The 23,210-nt window shown below is 40.1% G+C and overlaps 1 protein-coding gene across 1 annotated transcript in view; it reads right to left on the bottom strand.

The window, feature by feature from the left end:
• The window catches only part of RASGRF2 (Ras protein specific guanine nucleotide releasing factor 2), a 248,052-nt gene that overhangs the window by 137,820 nt on the left and 87,022 nt on the right, over nt 1–23,210 (bottom strand). The window contains exons 3-9 of the mRNA XM_060091787.1: nt 21,038–21,185; nt 18,462–18,551; nt 14,606–14,859; nt 9,406–9,485; nt 8,830–9,023; nt 1,341–1,450; nt 474–592 (exon numbers count right to left, since the gene is read on the bottom strand). Coding sequence (XP_059947770.1) covers nt 474–592; nt 1,341–1,450; nt 8,830–9,023; nt 9,406–9,485; nt 14,606–14,859; nt 18,462–18,551; nt 21,038–21,185 — 995 coding nt within the window. The remainder of the gene's footprint in view (nt 1–473; nt 593–1,340; nt 1,451–8,829; nt 9,024–9,405; nt 9,486–14,605; nt 14,860–18,461; nt 18,552–21,037; nt 21,186–23,210) is intronic.

The raw sequence follows: 23,210 nt of genomic DNA, 5'->3' as shown, positions 1-23,210 counted from the left end.
GATCCGGAAGTGCTGATGAAAAATGGGAACAAGAGACAGCTGTTTTCACTTCGGACATTGTCCCCACTGCTATGTGAAAGGGCTCTGAGTAATGCAAGTTTCTCTTGGGCCTTTGCCTGGATGTCGTCACCACCTGGCACTGCCACTCCAATCGGCCAGAGCAATCTGTCCTCCCTGGAGCTGCAGAGAATGTCCGGTCCACTGAGGAGGAGAGTCCAGTCAGAATGTAATTTACTGTCCCACTCGTGCTTTACTATTATTGTGTTGCTGTTTTTCATGGCCCCTGAAAAGAAACAGCACAAAGGTGGGCCTCAACCACAGCCTCGGTCAAGGCCATGGGGACATCCTGCATGAACAGCATCAATCAAACAGCTAAATCAAGCCTGCTCCAAAATGCTTTCCTGGATCTGCCGGTGATAATGTGACAGGTGCAGAGACCACTTAGATGGTGGGTCTGCCGAACAAGGACTTACCTTGGCGGATGAAAGTTTGGCTAGTATCCAGCAAAATATCACAGCCCTCTACGATCATTCTTTCTATGGCGAGGTTCTTCCTGATGTTTTCAGTGTCACTCACTTCATCATGCATAACCCTGTCAGACACAATACAGGATCACGGTAAGAGATTTTCTATTGTCCCAGCAGATAAGCAAAGGAGCTCCATCTGGGAAGCTAGGGTTTGAACTTGTATCAGTTTAACTGGGGCTGTAGGGTAAGTCATGCTGGACTTCTAGCCTTCATCAAGTCATGACTCAAAGCAAAGCAAATGTACATCATGATTCTTAAGGATAAATGAGTATCCTGAGAATGCTGCTTGTAAAGGCAACAGGAAAGCAATATATTAATTTACGAACAGCTCCATTCATTGAAATTAGGATGCCATTTCTTAGAGGTGGAGTAAATTAGAGAACTTTATACCATTTATCCCATATAAGCTAAAGGAACACAGATGCCAAAACACTGAAAAGTCACCGATAAATCCAAAATATACATTCTCCGACTTCCTACCAAATATGGGTGCAAAAATGCAACTAACAACCATTCTTCTATTATGATGAAAGAAATGTGAACATTTTCAAACTTAAACCAAAATATGCCTAATCTCAATTATATAAATTTACATGCCATGAAACCATTTTCAAAGATATTTTTTTTCTTGGTTAAAATTAACGTGCATGCTGATTCAGCACCATCTCAGGAGCTAGCATTTAATGTTCAGCAGAATCTGAGAAGCTGGATTGTGTCTTGCTTCTTGTTCCCTGGACATATATATTCAGTTTCCACAAAAGACTAATGTGCTACTTTGCCATATCAAACCTTTATTATAAATTCTCCACATACCTGGACAGTTCTTCTAGTTTGGATTTAGCAAACTCCAGACTTTTCCTCTCCACATGCTCATGGGGAGTATGGGCTAGGAGTTCATGAAGTGTGATGATATACCTGGGGATCTAAAAGCAAACAAAGGCCAGCATGAGCAAAGGTCAGGATGAGTAACACTAGATCTTCTCTACGTGCCATCATCACTTCTGAAGAGCTCATCTCTACTCTTACAGTTTTGACTGTTTCACAAATATATATTTTTAAGAAATACATTTTAAATGAACTATGCTTCAAATATCAAACACACACAAAAACTTCACCAAGAACACATGAAGATAATAAAGTTTTATGATAAAGAAACGATTATTTCCTCAGATTTTTAATATAATCATACATTTCTTTTTTAATTTAATTTTATTTTTTATACAGCAGGTTCTCACTAGTTATCTATTTTATACATATTAGTGTATACATGTCAATCCCAATCTCCCAGTTCATCCCACCACCCCACTTCCCCCCTTGGTGTCCATACATTTGTTCTCTACATCTGCGTCTCTATTTCTGCCTTGCAAACTGGTTCATGTGCTGTTTCTAGATTCCACATATAGGCGTTAATATACGATATTTGTTTTGCTCTTTCTGACTTACTTCACTCAGTATGACAGTCTCTAGGTCCATCCATGTCTCTACAAATGACCCAATTTTGTTCTTTTTATGGCTGAGTAATATTCCATCGTATATATGTACCACAACTTCTTTATCCATTTGTCTGTCGATGGGCATTTAGGTTGCTTCCATGACCTGGCTATTGTAAGTAGTGCTGTAATGAACACTGGGGTACATGTGTCTTTTTTTTAATTATAAATTTATTTATTATTTTATTTATTTATTTTTGGCTATGTTGGGTCTTCGTTGCTGTGCGCGGTCTTTCTCTAGTTGTGGCAAGCGGGGGTTACTCTTCATTGCGGGTGTGTGGGCTTCTCACTGTGGTGGCTTCGCTTGTTGCAGAGTATGGGCTCTAGGCATGCAGGCTTCAGTAGTTGTGGCATGCAGGCTCTAGAGTGCAGGCTCGGTAGTTGTGGTGCACAGGCTTAATTGTTCCACGGCATGTGGGATCTTCCCGTGGGACTTTCTGTGCTTCCTGGACTTGGGTGGCTGTTTCCTCTCCCATGTTAGGGAAGTTTTTGACTATAATATCTTCAAATATTTTCTTGAATACTTTCTCTCTCTCTTCTCCTTCTGGGACCCCTATAATGTGAATGTTGGTGCATTTAATGTTGTCCCAGAGATCTCTTAGGCTGTCTTCGTTTCTTTTCATTTTTTTATTCTTTATGTTGTTCCGTGGCAGTGAATTCCAACTTTCTGTCTTCCAGGTCACTTATCCATTCTTCTGCCTCAGTTATTCTGCTATTGATTCTTTCTAGTGTATTTTTTATTTCAGTTATTGTGTTGTTCATCTCTGTTTGTTTGTTCTTTAATTCTTCTAGGTGTTTGTTCTTTAATTCTTCTAGGTCTTTGTTAAACATTTCTTGCATCTTCTCGATCTTTGCCTCCATTCTTTTTTCAACAACCTGGATCATCTTCACTATCATTATTCTGAATTCTTTTTCTGGATGGTTGCCTATCTCCACTTCATTTAGTTGTTTTTCTGGGGTTTTATCTTGTTTCTTCATCTGGTACATAGTCCTCTGCCTTTTAATTTTGTCTATCTTTCTGTGAATGTGGTTTCCATTCCACAGGCTGCAGAATTATAGTTCTTCTTGCTTCTACTGTCTGCCCCCTGGTGGATGAGGCTATCTAACTAATCATACATTTCTTAATCATAATTTTTGAAAACTGGTTCATAAAGAAACAGATATAGTTATCAGCAAGTCACTTGAGTCTGTACTTTAGATTTATTTGGCTGTTTAAGGTTTTTTTCAAATTGACAATCCTACTGCAATGTTCTCTTTAAGAATTAACACTTGGGAAAAGATATGTTTGCCCTTATTTTATTCTGATCCTGTTTCACTTTAACTCATCCCTGTAGCAGTAAAAAGCATTGTTTAATTAGATTATTTGTTTGTGCTTTTGTTTATGAACAGGCTATCTGAATTCTCTTAAAGGCAGAAACACCACCAACCCTGTAAAGGGTTTAACGACCACAGTGGAGATTTAACTCGAGTTATATATGTTGATTTAACTCAACATATTTTTTACTGGCTTATAAGTTAAAAATTTTTAGAAAACAGGGGCAGTGTGTTAATTTTAATAAAAACCTGCATGAACAGCACCTACCATAATGCTGCCACAGGGGGTCAGATTGGGAGCTTGAGGTTGCATGTGCACTCAATCATCCAGCAAAACATAAGGATTATTTCCCCATTTTACGGATAAGGAAACAAGGCATGAAGAGGTTCCATAACTTGCCCAATGTGGCCTCATAGTAAATGGCAGGGCCAGCCATGAGCCTGGCTCTGACCAGTGCACTAGCCCAGTAGGTCTCTTCTGCAGGGACTGGGTTCTTACTCAGCACTTAACAGGACCTCTAAGAATGAAGAAAGTAAAACAGCTTCCCAAGGCCCTGCTCTCTTGCAGGTGGTGACCTTCGTTAGGTTATTTGCTAATATTTACTGAGTGCCCAGATTTATGCACTGGCACAGAGGGCAGCGCCATAAGCACAGACCTTGATCTGCAGCTCATACCCTGGGATCATGTCCTAGGAAATGTCATCCAGGTTTTGGAAGTGCAGACTCCTCAGTTACAGGAGGATGGGGCACAGGAGACCCCTCCCTCGGAAGCACATGGGAGGAGGCTTTCTGGCTCTCTATCCCATAAACTTCTCACTAAAACAGCTGGTTGGGACATTCCATTTGGTGAAGGCTCCTGGGATAAGTATGCTTTCAAATATTCCTTTTGCACAATGCCATGATTGATAAAAGTTTGCCTCTAAGTTAGTTCTACAAGAAAATCAAGGCAATCAATAGCTAATGTACTCAATTTTTCATAAAAAAGAAGGCAGGAGTGGGAGAACCTGACTACTTATAATGCACTGAAAACCCACAAAACTAAGTTTAGTCAATAGCTTCATGATCCTCCCCCATTAATTAAATCTATTTTAGAGAGCTCCTTGGCTAAGCTTCAAGTGGATGGATTTGAAAGTAACTGGCCCACCTCATTTTCTGGTGGAGAAAGAAAACAAACCTGAAATTACCAAAGAGTAGGCAAAGGACTTCTGCAGAGAGAAATGGACAGCTCACCAAAGAGCCCATCTGTATATTCAAGCACTGATTATAAATCTGTCCCCCTGAAACCAAGGATCATAGCATTGTCTAGGTGAATCATAATTCTTCTTTCAATTATGAAATAATACTTGTCACTTTATAGACACTAATTAGCTTGCTGTCCAGTTACAGTAAACAGGTGACTAGAGCAGGAAGTGGTTACTTTCTGGAAGACCTCTAACAGTGCTATCTTTGTCAAAAGCAGATTTCATCATCTGCTGACCTATGGATGTATGGGCAGCTGAAGCCAATTTAAACAGTACCAGCCAAGCCACTGTTATTGCTAAATAAAAATTATGTTAATGACTACATTATTGTCTACAACAAATTTATTGGTAACATGAACTTACTTGTCTGATAGTTCAAATGAGGATACATTCACTGCATCATCAATTAAGGATAAATTCACTATAATTCCTCCATGTTTCCATAGTTCAGCATAATTCACTGACAGCAACAACTGACTTACTCAACAAAGGGCCCAGGAAGAGGTAGAATATAACACTTTTCTAAATAGACACAGGCTACCATACGACCCAACAATCCCACTACTGGGCATATACCCTGAGAAAACCTTAATTCAAAAAGACTCATGTACCACAATGTTCACTGCAGCTCTATTTACAATAGCCAGGACATGGAAGCAACCTAAGTGTCCACTGACAGATGAATGGATAAAGAAGATGTGGCGCATATATACAATGGAATATTACTCAGCCATAAACAGAAACAAAACTGAGTTATTTGTAGTGAGGTGGATGGACCTAGAGTCTGTCATATAGAGTGAAGTAAGTCAGAAAGAGAAACAAATACCATATGCTAACACATATATATGGAATCTAAAAAAAAAAAAGTCATGAAGAATCTAGGGCAGGACGAGAATAAAGACGCAGACCTACTAGACAATGGACTTGAGCACACGGGGAAGGGGAAGGGTAAGCTGGGACAAAGTGAGAGAGTGGCATGGACATATATACACTACCAAATGTAAAACCGATAGCTAGAGAGAAGCAGCTGCATAGCACAGGGAGATCAGTTCAGTGCTTTGTGACCGCCTAGAGGGGTGGGATAGGGAGGGTGGGAGGGAGGGAGACGCGAGAGGGAAGAGATATGGGGATACATGTATACGTATAGCTGAACCACTTTTTTATAAAGCAGAAACTAACACACCATTGTAAAGCAATTATACTCCAATAAAGATGTTAAAGTAAATAAATAAATATACACAGGCTAAAAGTTTCCAGTTACAGTACCTCTCTTTCTCCCTCTGCCCCCATACCAAACTTTGCCTCCATATGCAGACTTAAGAAAAATTCTGGGCAGTGGCCCCTTGGCAGTATGAGCTAAGGCCACCTCTTCCATTCTTGTTCTACAGGAAAAAAGCATCACATCCCAGCCTCATCCCAAGGTATCCGGCCTACACTGACCTTCAGGACTCCTTAGTGAAAGGACCAAAAGAGAACAAAAAGGACAGAATGAACCTAGTAAAAACAACCTTCAAGTTTCTAGAAAGGGCAGTTTTCCCCCAAGTGTTCCATGTGGTCACTCCTAGGGAGAAGGCAGGAGGGAGAGACACCATGGAGAATAAGGCCCTCAGGCAGCAACTCCAAAGTTTTCCCCTCTTGGTCTGTTCAAAATAGCTACAGAGAAGTGAAATAGTTATGGGGAAGTAAATAAATAAGAGCACAACTCAGCACTCTTTCAATTTGCACATTTCTTGGAGTTGGACCAATTCTGGCTAAATTCTTTTTTTTTTTTTTTTTTTTGCGGTACGCGGGTCTCTCACTGTTGTGGCCTCTCCCGTTGCGGAGCACAGGCTCTGGACGCGCAGGCTCAGCGGCCATGGCTCACGGGCCCAGCCGCTCCACAGCATGTGGGATCTCCCTGGACCAGGGCACGAACCTGCGTCCCCTGCATGAGCAGGCAGACTCTCAACCACTGTGCCACCAGGGAAGCCCTGGCTAAATTCTTTAAGTCTGAGGCTTTGCCCAGCATCTTTTGGTTACCCTGGTCTTAAAGAAACCAGAGAACCTCAACATCTGACCCTTCAGCTAAATTCTAGGATTTGGGGCCACCACAGTCTTGGAGGGAGGGATCCTAGACTATTAGAAAGCTCCTGGCAACACCACAAGTTGCCCAGCCCAAACTTCCAGAACCTGTCTAGTCCCCCAGAAAGCTACAGCTCTGGGAGAGAATTAGAGCTCAGCTGCCCCGAGTTCAAAATTAAGACACAGAGATTCAGACTGGTTCAGTTATGTTTCCCAATGCTACAAATGAAGGGTGAGCAAGACATGCAGGTCTCCTAAACATTCTCGGTCCAATGGTCCTTTTCTGACATTATGGGAATTCCCTGACATCAATCAAAATGCCAAGTTGTTTTTATTGGGCTTAAACTCCAGGGGGGGCCTCCCTGGTGGCGCAGTGGTTAAGAGTCCGCCTGCCGATGCAGGGGATACGGGTTCGTGCCCCGGTCTGGGAGGATCCCATATGCCGCGGAGCGGCTGGGCCCGTGAGCCATGGCCGCTGGGCCTGCGCATCCGGAGCCTGTGCTCCGCAACGGGAGAGGCCACAACAGTGAGAGGCCCGCATACTGCAAAAAGAAAAAAAAAAAAAAAAAACTCCAGGGGGAGGAAGGAAGGTTGGTAGAAGAATATCTCAGCATTTTTCAGAAATCCAAAGGCCTTTGCAAGGCCCTACATTCAACTGTGTTTGGATACCTCACCTAAAATGCAAGTACAGTTCTGCCATTTTAAACCATTGAGAGACTCACCAAGGGGAATAAACAGTACTTGAAAAGACATTACTGGGCCTTCAGAAAGGGAGGGGGGAACCTCTCTAAATGTGAACCTCTTCCACAATCCTACCTTTGTATGTTCATCTAAGCTGGGGATTGCTAGGCAGATACAAGTTAGGGTATTTAATCATAATCTAGAGGTAACTGTCAAAGATTCAAATAGAATCTTAGAATACTGAACTATATAAAATTTGTTTCACTGTAAATAAAATCTTAAATTATAACTTTGTATAAGTTATATATATAAGGTTTGTATAAGGTTTTTAAAAAGCAATTTTTTTCTTTATAGTTTTTCTGATGAAATATTTGTTCAGAGAGGCAAAGAGTTAAACAATTCAGTTCCACAGGAGAAAAAAAAAACAACACAATAACTGTATAAAGTTTCACTCTACTTAGGTTGTTACAAATGCATCCTTTTGGTTTTGAAAAAATGTCACTAAACTTCTATGGTGACTTCCAGGATTTCAGTCAGGAGTGACAAACTTTAAGACAAACAATTATGAACCAGAATATCATTTCTCTCTGAAGCTACAAAATGATCAGCTGGGGTCAGAGAGGCTGGTTCCAGGGGACAAAGCTCTCCACAGAAACCGTAACACACATGATTAGGAGAATCATTTTGCCACATGACAGTTCAGAAGCCTGGCCAGAAGCCCCACAAATTCCACAATGGGAACGCTCAATGCTTTTCCGAAAGAACAGAATCAACACTTTTTAAAAGGACAGGAGATTCAATTCACATCTTGGCCTCTGCAGTTCTCACTAAAGAGCGGTAAAGTCTTAGATATAGGAAAGAATGCAAGTGTACTTGATCCTTTGGGTTGCTCTAATCCCAAAAAGTAAAGGTCAGGACAAGCCCCAGCCTCACTGCAGCAACCTGACTAGGGGCCAAGAGTCCCCAGGCCTGGCCAGTGCCTCTGGCTCCTTTGTCTCCACAGCCTCTGTGACAGGGAAGGTCCTCCTTTTGTTCTGCAGAGCTCCAGCCAAGGAAGACTCAGCAGCAATCACAACAGGGCAGGAAAACAAGCACCTTCCCAGCAGTCCTTCCACTCTCCCGGAACCTTTTATGCAACCAGCACGCACTGGAACATTTGCACAGCATCCTATTTCTGTAAACTTAGTAATATTTTTAAACACGCTGGAGGAGGAGACTCCATGGAAGAGGTCTGTGAGGAATCTTTCTATAAAGAGAAATTTGTGCCGCTTTTCAAAAAAATCATTCCTTATTTGTCTCAAAAATTCCTGATTTTCTTACCTACACTAGACAGACTAGAGAGAGGGTGTGTGGCATAAATTTGTTTATCTCAGGGTCAAGCTAAAGATGACAGATGATGGATATGTGCTGTAACCCCCCACAGGGAATACTTGCACATACCATGCTGGTCACACTGGGTATCAGTCATATCGAGCTGGAACCAATGACTTACAAAGTGCATCCCAGGTGACTTACCTGAAACATTGGATAGGTCAAGAACGTCTCCAGCATCCTCCCCTCACAGGCAGGGTTAGCTTCGTACTGTTTTAAGAGTTTGTCAAAATCTCTGTTTTGCTTACAATTGGCGAGCACTTGGAGGCTGTACTGGTGATTACGCACAAATTCTTGATAAATGTTCAGCATGGGGAGCAAAATATCAAACAGATCAGCTGGAAAGAAGAAGTAAACATGGCAGTTTCTCTTGATGCTCTGTAAATTATCCAAGGTACAGGGAGAAACTGTTCACTCTGCAGGAATGGCAGAGAGCAGCTCCTGGCACCAGGTGTCACACTACATGGCCCCAGTCCAGCTGCCTGAATGACTGACCTGGTAGAACACACCCCACAGTAGAGCCCAACTCTAGCCCCCAAAGAACCATGACAGGCCAGGGGAAAGGATCAAAAGGGCAATGAGACAGAGTCCCAGTGCCTGAGGAAGCTCACAGATCATTACGGAAATTCAGACAGCTTAGGTAGAAAAACATTGAAGCTATTTTACTCTAACTGTAGCCATATTAAGAGAAAGTCTTCTCTCTCTAAAGCATGGACTTACCTAAAATTAAAGTAGGCCAATTGGCTATCCTTGCCTTCAGTCCTTGATGAAATATTTCATGAAGAAACATGATTGTTTCACTATAAAAAATGAAAATATAATTTAGTCACTGCAAAGAGTCCATTTCATTAAAGAAGTCCATTGAGTCCTTAAATCCTTAATAAATACATGATATTCATGTCTCTGAGGGCCTCCAAACTATACACCCAATAATGACATGGATTATACCAGCTCCCACAAAGCAATTTACCTTTCAGACAACCTGAAAACCTCAAAGAAAATGCTGAGCTAAGCCTCAAATTTTGGAAGATGGTAAGCACCAAATCACTGTCATATAACCCTCTTTATTGATTTATAATAAAAACAGCTTTCCACTGTTAGGATGTAGCCCTTCTTCAACAGATAATCCGAAAATTAGTTATGATCCTTCTCTCTTCAGATTTAATTCTAGATGCTAACTCGGGGAAAGCTCTCTTTCACTAAAATGAGTTTTGACAGGAGAGAGGGGGAAAGACCTGACAGACCTCTACCATTACCACTCCTAAGACACCCATGACAGAAATGTAGAGGAATCTTCTAAAAAGGATGGAGCCTATACAGATATACTAAACTGAAGAGATACATACACATAAATTAGAGATCCAAATTTCTAAAAGGTTCAAGAAGGGTAGTTACCAAAGTAACATTTGCTTTCTCTTCACTAGAAGAAAGGAGAACATTTGCTTTCTCCTCATTCCTACTGGAATGAGCCTTTGAAGGCTTTTCTGAACTACCACATCAGCACAATCAAATTCAGGATTATTCATGTCAGTGAAATACTTTGGTTTGTTGTAAGTCCAATTCCACTACAAGAAACATCAATGGGAAGTCCCTACTATTTCCAAATGGTCCATGAAAGACAATAGACGCTGCTTGAAGACAGTGGTTTGTTTTTCTTGGATAGAAATTTTAACTAAGCAGTGTTTGTTGTTAAATGATTTCAACCAAATCTAGTTTGGTAGATACTGTAGATTAGTCTTTCAATCTCCATTCCATCCCCCTTCTAGGTGGAGAGGATACAGAGGTGAAACTACATTTCCCAGGCTCCCTTGCAGATAGGGTTCTAGATGTAAATTCAGTTCCACCCACAGATGCACTTGGTAAGACATGGAAGGCATTACATTTTTTAAGTATAAACTCTGTGTTGAAATTCAAAATAATTGATCTGTCTAGGACTTCGATTTCAGAGGCAAGGAAAGAGAATGTAGTTAAACAACAGAAATGACAACAAACATCCGATAAGCCTCACCTCTAAAACTTCAAATCTCCATCTGGGACCAAGTATAGTAAATAATTGCTAATCTGTATGAAGAGCTTACAGCTTTCCAAAAAGAGGCACAGTATCTTGATTCAGAATTTAAATATGACAGACCTGGCCTTCCACATTGCAGATAGGAAATCCAGTGGAAACATCCCTAGAGGCAGCCTAAGACCAATGTGGTACAGGCTTTGATGGCATCGCTATCAGAGTACATTCACAATTCTGTCCATTGCCATTAGAACTGTTGAAACTGCATACTTAGGAGACTGAAGTATCATCAAAATGCTACCTGTAGAGCCTGAGGATCAAGAGCTACCCCTCATTCCCTTAGGACATCTCACACACTTGAGTGGAGCCACTGCCGCCCAACGTGGGGAAACCTCGCAACAGAAAAGCTTAGCTTTTAATCTTATGCTATCAGACTACCGCCCATCATCCTTCCATTTTCCAGTCTTCTACAGACCCCCAGCCACTCTTTTAACACCTTGAGCTCTTAGCTCCCAGATCACTGTCAGTCCTTTCCCCAACACTACTCTTGTCATAATTTTTGGTGACTGCAATACGCACACAAACAACATTCCAATGACGTAGCCTCTCTCGGGTCTTTGAACTTCTTCCTCTAAGGGTCTTGTCTTCCATTGACCTCAGTCAACACTACCTTAATCATACTCTAGACCTTGTCATTGTCAATAACTGCATCCCCTTCCCTATCTCAGTTTCAGGCACACTATTCTACGACCATCTCCTTATCTTTGAGTTCATTGCCTTTGGAAACCTGACTCCCAAATCCCTTCCCACCACCAGGACCTGAATCCATTGATCCTGTCACCTTATTGCTGACCAAAACCCCTTCACAACATCATTTCCTTCTTGGAACAGTTTAGATTCCATGGCTCAGTGTTATAATCCCTTCCTTGCATACACCTTCAACTCCCTTCTTCTTTTCTCACTTCATCATAGTAATCTCGCACAATACCAGTACCAGTTAAACCCAACCCTTCACCCACTCTGCACCTGCACCCATGCAACTGAAAGTGGCTAAAGAATATACAGCTACTCACCGTAAAGTCATAACCACGAGCCTAATATGGGCTTTTAGCGCTACCTAGCAGTTATATTACACTTCCCTCATCCCATCCATTCAGTTTTTTGCTCCTTGATCACTATTTTACACTTTTTCCTCTCTTCCCTGACCCTAACACTTCCCTTCCATCAGCACTGTTATCCGATGTCCTTGCTTCCTACCTGCATATGTGTCCAGTACTATCCCTTCCCTGTCCACCTAATTCCAATCTCTTGACTTATTCACCACATTCTATCCACTTCTGCCTACGCAAGTTTACTGCTCCAGCAATTCTGCCCTCTCTTTCCTACATCATTCCCCCCCTCATTATTGGTGTCATTTTTATCCCATCTAAACACACACACACACACACACACACACACACACACACACACACACACACACTTCTTTATATTTTTACATTTACTTCCAGGTACCACTCTGCTTCTCTGATCCTCTTTACAGCAACCCTCCTTGAAAGAGTTTTCTCTACCAATTCTCTCCAATTCCAATTCCCCTATTATCACCTAATCAGCCTTTGGTCCCCCATTAAAGTTACTAATATGCTCCAAGTTGTTAACCCCACAGTCAGTTCTCAGTTCTTATTTTATTTGACCTTTTTAACACAGTTGCTTATTCCCTCTTGCCTTGGCTTCCAGGACAGCCCATCTCCTGGTTTGCATCCTACAACCCTAGCTGATCCTCTTCATTCCTGTTTGATGGCTCTTCATATTCCTAACCTCTAAATGTTGGCATGTCCCACGGCTCAGTCCTTGATCCTCTTCTCTCGTTCATTTGTGCTTACTTCCTTGGTAATCTCATTCAGACTAACAGCTTTCAATACTTTCCATATGCTAGCAGACTCCCAAATTTATACCTCCAGCCCTGAAATCCAGACTAACAGCCAATCCTGCTCACTTGATTTCTACATTTGGAATGGCTAACAGCATCTCAGACTTGACAGGTCAAGATAAAAACTCTCCATCTTTTCCGCTAAATCTGTTCTTATGTCAGTCTTCCCCACTTAATAAATAGCAACTCCATCCTTCTAGTTGTTCAGGTCAAAATCCTTGGACTTTTCTGCAAAATCCACATCAAACTCACCAACAAATCTTATTGCCTCTACATTAAAAATATACCCAGAATTCAATCATTTATCACTACTTCCATTACAATCATCTCTTGCTTAGACTATTGCAATAGCCACCTAACAGGTCTCCCTGCTACAGTCATCTCTCACCTGGTTTATTGAAATAGCCATGAAAGTGATCTCCCTACAGTCTATTTTCAACAGAGAACCCAGAGTGAACTTTTAAAACATAAGTCATATCATGCTACTTTTCTCCTCAAAACCCCACCAATCTCTCCCCATCTCATTTAGAGTAAAAGCAAACATCTTTACAATGTCCTACTGTTATCTCTCTGACATGCCCCTTCACCCACACTGATCTTGGCAGTTCCTCAAACAAGCAAGGCTGGCGTGCTCCAGCTTCAGGCCCTCTGCACAGGTGGTCTCCTCTGTTTGCAACACTCTTCCCCCAGGTAGCCACATGGCTAGCACCAACTGCAATCTCTGCTCAAATATCAACTTATCTTTGAGGCCTTCCTAAAGATTGACTAGAGAAACTATGGGACATTCACATAATGTAATAGCATGTAGCAATTTTTTAAAAAATAGAATGCTCTTTAGATAGCAGTATGGAAAGACATCCAGGATATATTAAGTGAAAAAAGCAGGTATATATTAAAGTACTTGCCTTTTGTGTAAGAAGGGGGGAAATAAGACTGTGTATTCATGTTTGATTGATCTACATCAAGAAACACTGAAAGGATATAAACAAAACTAATGAAAACAGTTACAGATAGTAAGTGAGGAAAATGGGGTGGGCAGAGACAGAGTTAAGAGTGAGACTTCTAACTGCTGTTTGATGTTTTCACGTTGTTAAATAATTTTTTGAACCATGTAAATGTATTCTCTACTCAAAAACAAATAAATAACTAAAATTTTAAGTAAAATATCCAAGCAGTCCCTTTCCTCCCTTCTCCCCTTTCCTTCTTTATTTCTTCCACAGCACTCATCACCATATAAAATACTGCATCTTTCACTTATTCACTAATCATTGTCTATATTTCCACATCAAAATTTAAGTTCCATGAAGGCAGGGACTTTCTGCTTTGTTCACTGATGAATCCTCAGCAGTAAAGGCACTATAAATATTTACTGAGCAAATAAATTTACTAGAGATTCTCAGGCCCTCTGTCAGTTTTTGTTCTTCCTAAAGTACTTCTGTATAGATTACATGTAAAGGCCCGTTAATCACTCCATTTCCCTCAGTTTATGAAGGAGAGAATCTTCCCCAGCACACACTCAATAACAAGAAAACATACGTCAAATAGAGAAGAAAAAGAGAAAACTAGATGCCAAGATTCAAGATAAAGATATGAAAATTGGGCGGCTTCCCTGGTGGCGCAGTGGTTGAGGGCCAACCTGCCGACGCAGGGGACACAGGTTCGTGCCCCGGTCCGGGAAGATCCCACATGCCGCGGAGCGGCTGGGCCTGTGAGCCATGGCCGCTGAGCCTGCACGTCCAGAGCCTGTGCTCCACAACGGGAGAGGCCACAACAGTGAGAGGCCCACGTACCGCAAAAAAAAAATAATAATAAGATATGAAAATTGGGGGTAATAATGAAACGCCAATGATAGCTTTCTTATTTTCAATATCATAAGCTCATAAAGGTGAATTTATAACTCTTCTTTTAAGTAAGTAATGTAAAAATTCTTTTAAGAAACACAAGTAGGTTTTTCACACAGCTCTTTAATTTATGCCAAGACAAACCTGTTGAGAAAAATACTGCTGACATCATCGTGGCTGATGGGGGGCTTCTTGGAGCTGGCTGCCATGCGCAGGGGCCGCAAGAAGCCATTGACCAGGATGTAGAGCTGGTGAACGTACTCCGACTCAGCCTCAACCATGGTGAACACAATCTGGTTTCTCTTCCTCATACTTTCAGCATGAGGGGAACAAATGTAATCCTGCACAATGGTCTTCCATTTCCTTCTACATAACCATCCTCGCATGAAGCTCTGAACCTACAGAACAACAACAAAACAAAAAACAAAACAAGAATCTCAGGGCAGTGTGAGACGGCTTTCTTAAGCCAGTCAGTGGGGTGTCCATCCTGTGCCATACACACCCTGCTCTTTCATTGGTGCACTGGTGAGCCCACCACCAGAATAAATAATGTCAGGCTTTGGACCAGATAGCAGAAAAAGGATGATTTTAAAATAATATTTTTCTCAGCTTCACAAGTTTCTTCCACTGTTTAAGCTGTTTAAGCCTGCCTATAAGGACATCAGAAATTAGTAATATCACATATTTAGTTGTTAACATTTCAAGAAAGGAATAAACTAAAGGTTTATTCTTTAACAACATAAAACCAGATATTAAAAATGTTTTTAATTGTGGTAAAAAAACACACATAAAGTTTACTATCTTAATAATTTTTAAATGAATAGATCAGTAGTGGTACGTATATTCACATTGTTGTAGAAACAGATCTCTGGAACATTTTCATCTTGCAAAACTCAAGCTCTACAACTAATTAAAGAACAACTCTCCATTTCCCCCTTCCTTCAGCCCCTGGCAACCACCATTCTACTTTCTGTTTTTATGAATTTAATTACTTTAGGTACTCATATAAGTGGAATCATACAGTATCTGTCTTTTTGTGACTGGCTTATTTCACTTAGCATAATGTCCTTAAGGTTCATCCATGTTGTAGCATACGTCAGGATTTCCTTCCTTTTTAAGGCTGAATAATATTCCGTAGTATATATGTACAACATTTTGTTTATCCATTTATCTGTGGATGAACCTTTGGGTTGCTTCCACTTCTTGGCTATTGTGAATAGCGCTACAATAAACACAGGAGTGCAAATATCTCTTCAAGATCCTGCTTTTGGTTCTTTTGGATATATACCCAGAAATGGGATTGCTGGATCATATAGCAGTTTTATTTTTAATTTTTTGAGAAACCACCATACTGTTTTCCATAGCAGCTGAACCATTTTACAATCTCACCGACAGTGCAAAAGGATTCCAATTTCTCTGTATCTTCATCAGTACTTGTTATTTTGGGAGATTTTTTTGATAGTAGCCATCCAAGTGGGTGTGAGGTGATACTGCACTGTAGTTTTGATTTGTATTTCTCTGATGCCTAGTGATGCTGGTCATCTTTTCATGCGTTAGTGATTTCTTTAAAGAATCACCTTTGAGAGAAATGTCTACCATCTTTAGAGAAATGTCTATTCAAATCCTTTGCTTATTCTAAAATCGGGTTTGATTTTTTTGTTATGGCTGAGTTTTTTTTTTTAATTAAGCTTAAAAAATAAGTGTTAGAGATCAATTCATAAGACCCCTTCTTTTTACAGATGAATAAAGTCTAGTTGCAGCTTTCCTGTGTGGTTAGTCACACAGGAATGACTTGGCCTTCTTATACCTGCTTTTTGTTAACTATAAGGACTCTCTTTTCCAGCCACCTGGGCAAAACACATGTTAACAATTTACAGTGGTGTTATTTTGTGGAAAAAGAAAAACAAAACAACAACAAAAACAAGAAATAAAGCTTAAGATCAATTTTGTAGGAACATGAAAGGCTCTAAAATTGATCTGAATTCCCTAGATATGATTTGAAAAATAAGAGGCAAACTGGACAAAGTGCACTGGTCTTTGTGTTTCAGCCAACAAACATTTACTGAGTGTCTTTTAAATGCCCAAGTAAATGCTGGGTGCTAAGCAGATAGGTATATGTCATAATCCTTAACCCAAAGGCTCTGCTACTAACCTGCTGGGTGAACTTGAACTCTGGGCTCCATTTCCTTATCTATAAAATAACTGACCAAAATATCTGAAGTCCTTTCTAAATATTAAAAAAATTATGATAATTTAGTAGGATTTGTTATATCTAAGTGGCAGATTCAGCAACAAAGCAGGTTGCAAATTCATATACAATTAAAAGCATTAAATTACTAGCAAATATTTTTTTTAGTATCATTGTTTTCAACACATTCTTATACTTTTTATTTTTTTACACTATTTCACCCATATGGTCTAAATTATCATGCACTTAAACAACCACTTTTCTTTTGCAATATTTAAAATTCTCTCATTTACCAACTGATGTCAGCATACTATCAATTTTTATAACAGGCATTCATACAGTTGCCATACCTCAAACAATAAAAATTAAACACATCTTAGTAGAATTATGTGGAGGAAATTATATGCATATTATTTGGAGAAATCTAATGGGAAATATCTGTGAACCAATTTCAATTTTTGGTCTCTTGTAGTTAAAAAATTATGTTGATATTTATCAAGATCAGAATAGAGAAACTAATTCATTTGTAAACATTCCTTTCCACACAGACATTAGCTTGACAAGGGACACAATGGACCATAGAGTTAAATTCAAAACCTATTTAACAAGTTCAAAAACGAGGTTTTAAAAAAATTATTTCTATTAAGAAATAGGAAGATAGAAACTGTAAAAATTGTGTATTTTATCATTATTCCTCCATTTAACAGAAGTATTTTCAAAAATCAACTTAACCGAGTTTTGTGTTAAATAAAATATTTCTATTTGCTTGGGCAGGTATTACCTGCTGAGCAAAAGCTGGCTTACTTACTTACTGTCAGTTTCTACAACAGGACTTTACTACAATTGTTATTTTACTGATACCTTTGTTTATATGCAGCTGCATAAGCATTCATCTTGTAACAATAAAATAAAGCAAATCCAATTAAAAAATTTTTTAATTCTAAGAGAGGAATGTTGTTATTTTACTTTGTTATTTCTTGAAAACTGAAAACAGTGCAACTTAGCCCTAAGGAGCATTTCTATTTCAAATTCTGAGCAATATTTAAAGTTTTACTGCAACTGAAGGGGAATAATTACTTAGCATGAGAAAATAGGAATAAGAAAAAATTTAGAAGAAATAAAGTTCTTTAACTGTGAAACTTTTCACATAAAGCTGAGTAAGTGCTTTTATGCAGTACAATTAAGATTATGGAACTCAAAATCAAGATGACATAAATCAAACAAAGTAGAGTAGAGTGAGTGCCAGGGTCTGGTTAAATGCAAAAGTTGTACAGTTGTAAATGACAATAAGGTGAAAAGAGCTGCTGATTATGTGGATGTTAAACAAGAAAGAAACAACAATAAACCAGAAACCTGAGCAGATGTATTGATTCACTCAATCTTCTCACATGTTCAAAACAAAACAAAACAAAAAATTCTCTAAATAAGCACTGAAGACTAAAGCTAAAAGAAATGTTTTTGAAATGCATTTTAAAAACTACTCTCCCCAAATATAAAAGCAGCACAAAATCAGAAGATTCAGCAGCACTTAAATAACCCAACTGGAGAACACTACTGTCTGGCTTCATGACTGGCTTTGGCATCCTTCTCACAGAATCTACAAGTGGATTCCCAGAACTGGAAAGAAATCTCAAGCTGAAACTTTTCGAGAGAAGTAACCACGTGTGATCACTCTGAAGGGCAAGTCTGGGAGCCATCGGAAGAGAAATACCAAGACTGTTCCCAGCTCAGAGTCAGGGTGGCAAAGACATCACTACAGAAAGACCACTGGTCACCACGCTCTCCCAAAGCTGGAAACCCCCAGCATCCTACCTTTTTAATCTTCTTGATGTCTGGATCCTCATCTTCTTGATTGCTTTGGTAAGGTCGCATTCGTTCCTTGGTTTTATTAAGAGCGATAATCTATAACACAAAATTGGTCCATTTCATGATTTAGGAAATACTAGACTATAGCCATAAATCATAGGAAGTTATGCCTACAAGGGAGCTTATCCTCAGGAAATGTTCACTTTTTATGCACCTTATCTTCCTTCGGTGCTGAGGCAGGGGAAGCCTGAACTTCACCTCAGGCTTGTTTTGCTATGCTACTAACAAAAGTACTTATAAGAAGTGACTGTGGGGCTTCCCTGGTGGCACAGTGGTTGAGAGTCCGCCTGCCGATGCAGGGGACACGGGTTCGTGCCCCGGTCCGGGAAGATCCCACATGCCGCAGAGCGGCTGGGCCCGTGAGCCATGGCCGCTGAGCCTGCGCGTCCGGAGCCTGTGCTCCGCAATGGGAGAGGCCACGACAGTGAGAGGCCCGCGTACCGAAAAAAAAAAAAAAAAAAGTGACTGTGGAAAGTGTGAACTGGGATCTGGTTTAGAGAAGTGTTAGTCCAAAACTGGGCCCTGACTGCCAGTGATGACCAAACCAAGGTCTTCTCAGCATCTCAGTGACATGTCAATCATCTCACCAAAGGCAGCTTCCTGTAAAGCCCTGTGATCTCCAAATGCAGTGACACTCAGCTCAAAGCTCTTGTTTCCTATCATCAGCCTGTGGCCTTCCGAGTACACACAGTATAGCACTCACAGATCTCCTTGGGAAAATGGTAACTGCAAAAGGAACTTCAGAGCCCAGGGGTTGGTCCAAGCCAGCCAAGAAAAGACAAAAAGACAAAAAGAACTGAAACAACTTGGGATCTCTTTAAAGACCCAGCTCAGTTCTGTGACCTACGAAGGGGGACTCAAAACCAGGTAGCCTCTGAACTACACTTAGTAATGAAACTCCCTGGACTATCACTCAATTGCAGGCTCTTGCAAACTTAAGGACCTACTCAGATTTACTAACAAGCAAACACTTAAAACACTGGGGTTATAACTGCCCCCTCTGCCCTGTCTTTACATTTTGCCCCATTACCAAATACTTTCTTCTGCCATTTTTCTGGCAGGGAAGTGGGAAAATAAAAGGAGTAGGAAATAAGTTGTGGTTCCTGTCAAGCGACCACACAAGACATACCTGCTACTGACAGTTTCTAGCTGCAATATATATTCAGACTAAAACAGAACAGAGTGAAGACAGAGAAGCACACACAAATAAATATTGGGGAACATCGCTTGGTGCTGAGTTCCTCTCATGGAGTAAATGCCAACCTCTTTCACTTAGCAGACAAGCATCTGCTCCAGCTAACTGTGGCGAAGACAGAACACAATAATTTTGTTTTAAATTACAGTGCCTGGTATAGTCTTTTAAGATGCAGGTTTGTTAAGTTTTCTGTTGCTGTTTTCACTATCTGAGATTTCAGGGTTGGATTGGGAAGTTCACAGCACTAATGATAACGGTGAACAGTCTGCAACTTATCATCATCAGAGAGGCAATCATATCCCAATAGGAATCAGCTTATACCCATGCGCTATCTTCTGGAGGTGATGTACACAGGCGGCAGGAGGTGAAAACCCTCCCAGGACTTGCACAGTATGTCTTAGAAGAAGACATGAGGAAATGGAGAAGAAAATGTTGAATGACAGAAAAACGACAAGAAGTTACCAGGGCTGAGGAGCTGCACTGTTTCTGTCAACAGTGATACAGTTCGTAGTAGTAGGTTTCATTCTGTCCTATTCTTTTCTTTGGAGCTAAGAAGACACTACTGCACCACTGGTCAAAAAGAGTAGAAAAACCTCACTTGCTACATTCCTCTTCAATTCTTCAGATATTGATCACTTCCCACAAGGAATGACAGGACAGCAAGGGAAGGTATACTCAGGTTTCTGTATACAGATGAAGGCACCTCGGAGACAATGGAGGACCCAGACACACCACCATGGCTACCGGCTCCACGACCACCTTCTGCTCTCATTGGAGTCAGTCTCACTACCTGGGGGTGCAGAGCCTGAGGAGTTTTTAAACTAGGAGCGGGGCTGGGAGTGAATTCCAACTTCAGGAAAAAGTGCACCCTAGCATTATGTCTTATACTTTAATGAGTTTTTCAAAATTCTAGAGGGGAGAAGGTTGGACTCCTGAGCTTGAGAAAAAGTCAAGACTTTCTGAATTCATGTTTGGACCTGCCTTAGCTGTCATCTGGGCTTTAATTGAATCCATGACAGGCTCACAATTATCATTACCATGAGTCAATCTGAAAAACAGTTAAATATTACTGTCAATTCTTGAATAGTCAAGCAAATGTAGGACATCAGGAGCACAGATAATTTAAAAATAGCATATTATCCTGACATTTTACTGTAGCGTATTTACTTAATCCTAACATAGACAATACATTCACTTCTCATGCATGTGTTGATGGCAGAGGAACTAAATTTGGGATCAAATTTTTGCCCTTCTAGGCCTTAAGTAATCATGAGGAGATGACAATAAACATGAAACAATGAGAAGGAATCTATCAACTGGGAAATACCTCTGATTTAAGCCTTTCGATTTCTGTATCTTGATCTTCAAGTTGATGTCGGAGTTGGTTAGCTGCAATTTTTTCTGTCTCTACGATCTGAACTAGATGAATGTACTTCTGCATTAACACTTCCCTCTCAATCAAAATGTCTGCATAACTTAAGAGAAAATTACAGTTAGTCACTGAGATATTGTTCTACTACAGTTCCATACAGAACAGCATATACTACATTTATTTACAAAGAAGCCATAAACATAGTTTGTTAGCTAACTCTACTTTATGTAAACATTAATGTTTGGCTTACATTTGGTATCCTTTAGCTATACAGAATTTGAATCATCATCATCTTATATAACCTTTAGAAGAGCTCATTTAACGATGGCTGCGACCCACAACTTTGTCATATAAATGAGAAAGATGCAAAGAAAATCTATTGTTTTATAAAGAAAATAGTGGATCTCCTTTAACAAAAACTGAAGTCGTTGAATTGATGGCACATATTCAAACTCTTTTACTGGGTAAGGCACTAGCCAATCAGAACAGACCTGCTACCGAGCAGAATGAATGCAGGGACCATCAGAAGAGGCACTGGCTGGGAAGAACGATGATGACTGTACCAGTGACCACCAGCCCAGCCTGGCTCTCTTTAGAATTATGAGACCATTGACTTCTCTCTTTCCAAAACCAACAGAGGCAAAAATTTCATTCTAAAAATAAGTGTAGATTATTGGGCCCTAAAATAATCAGCCTAACTTGTGTACACTGCTTTGGTCAAGTGTGAAAAAGTCAAAGTTCTCTCTTAGAGTTTTTTATTGATCTCTGTGGCACCTAGATTTTTGCTTCCAGATCTTCTTGCACTATTCAGGGTAGCAAAATGTATGTTCCTCCATTCACATAATCTTTCCCAAATGCTATGATAATAGTAATAAATAATAATAACTATTTATTGTGTAGGATGTACCACATATATTCTCATTCTCCCAGCAACTCCAAGAGATAGGCTTTATCACCCCAATTGTACAGAGAAAGAATCTGACCCTCACAGAGGTCACACAGCTAGTAGGTGGCAGGGCTGGGATTCAAATCGAGGTCTGTCTGACCCTAAGCCCATGTTCTTAACCACAAGCTAAACTGTCTCTCTAATGAGAAACAGCACACTGGATATAAAGAAGAATATTACAACAGACATGTTTTGAGATATCTGCCCACTTGAGATATCTTCTATCCACTTACCTCTTCTTTGAGAACTTGGGCTGTGGCAGCCATGTTTATAACACAAAATCTGCCCTCATGACAACTTCACTGGTCTAAAAAAAGATAACTGGCCCAAGCTAAACAAACTGGATTCTTTCTCCTTGGAATCTTGGATTGTGCCTCTGACTTATTTGCTTGAACTGAGATGATATGAACTTGGAAGCTGAGGTTACTACTGTTGGTTAGCTATATTTGGCCACACCCATGCCAAAGCAAAGTAAGTCTGCTGAGAGAGAAATGAATAAGCAGATGTTCAGAAAAACAGAGACAAGAGAGACAGAAAGGTAATAACTTCCTGGGTTCCTGTTGGCTTCTAGTTTCTGGTTCCAGACCCTCATGATATCTGAATATAATTTTCCCCTTGGGTTTGGTGAGATACTATTGCAGTTTCCACCTAATAATTTCTCTTTTTAACCTAAACTAGTTTGAAATATCTTTGTGTTACTTGGAACTAAAAGAGTCTTAAGACAGTTCTAAAATCACAATTTTAGTTCAATTATCTCACATTCTCAGCACTTACATCATGTGTGCCATTAGTGTTAGAAAAAAAAATACATAGTGTCAGCAATATTTTTAAGTCACTTGTTCTAAGAAATTACCCTAAGAGAGTAGAAAGAAAGGCTGTGTAAGTGTAAGTGAGAAGAGGGGGAAAGAAGAAAAAAAGAGCACAGTCTTCATAGAAATATGCTTTGGGGTACTTTAAAAGGAGAAAGTAATAACAGAGCATGAGAAAATTAGTTAATATAATGAAAATTCTGCCCTTTCTCATCAATTTTATTAGAAACATGCCAAATTTCTTACAAATATGTTAGATCAGTGTTAGGTAGCAAACGAGTATTTTATTTTCTCCTACAAAAAGAAAAAGTCCAGACCAGGATGTGCAGCTGAATTCATGCAGACTCATCACTGATATCTGCCTCCCTTCACT

Source organism: Mesoplodon densirostris, chromosome 3 (genome assembly GCF_025265405.1).
Source record: "Mesoplodon densirostris isolate mMesDen1 chromosome 3, mMesDen1 primary haplotype, whole genome shotgun sequence".
Classification (NCBI taxonomy): Eukaryota; Metazoa; Chordata; class Mammalia; order Artiodactyla; family Ziphiidae; genus Mesoplodon; species Mesoplodon densirostris.
This window is presented reverse-complemented; position numbering and strand designations above follow the sequence as displayed.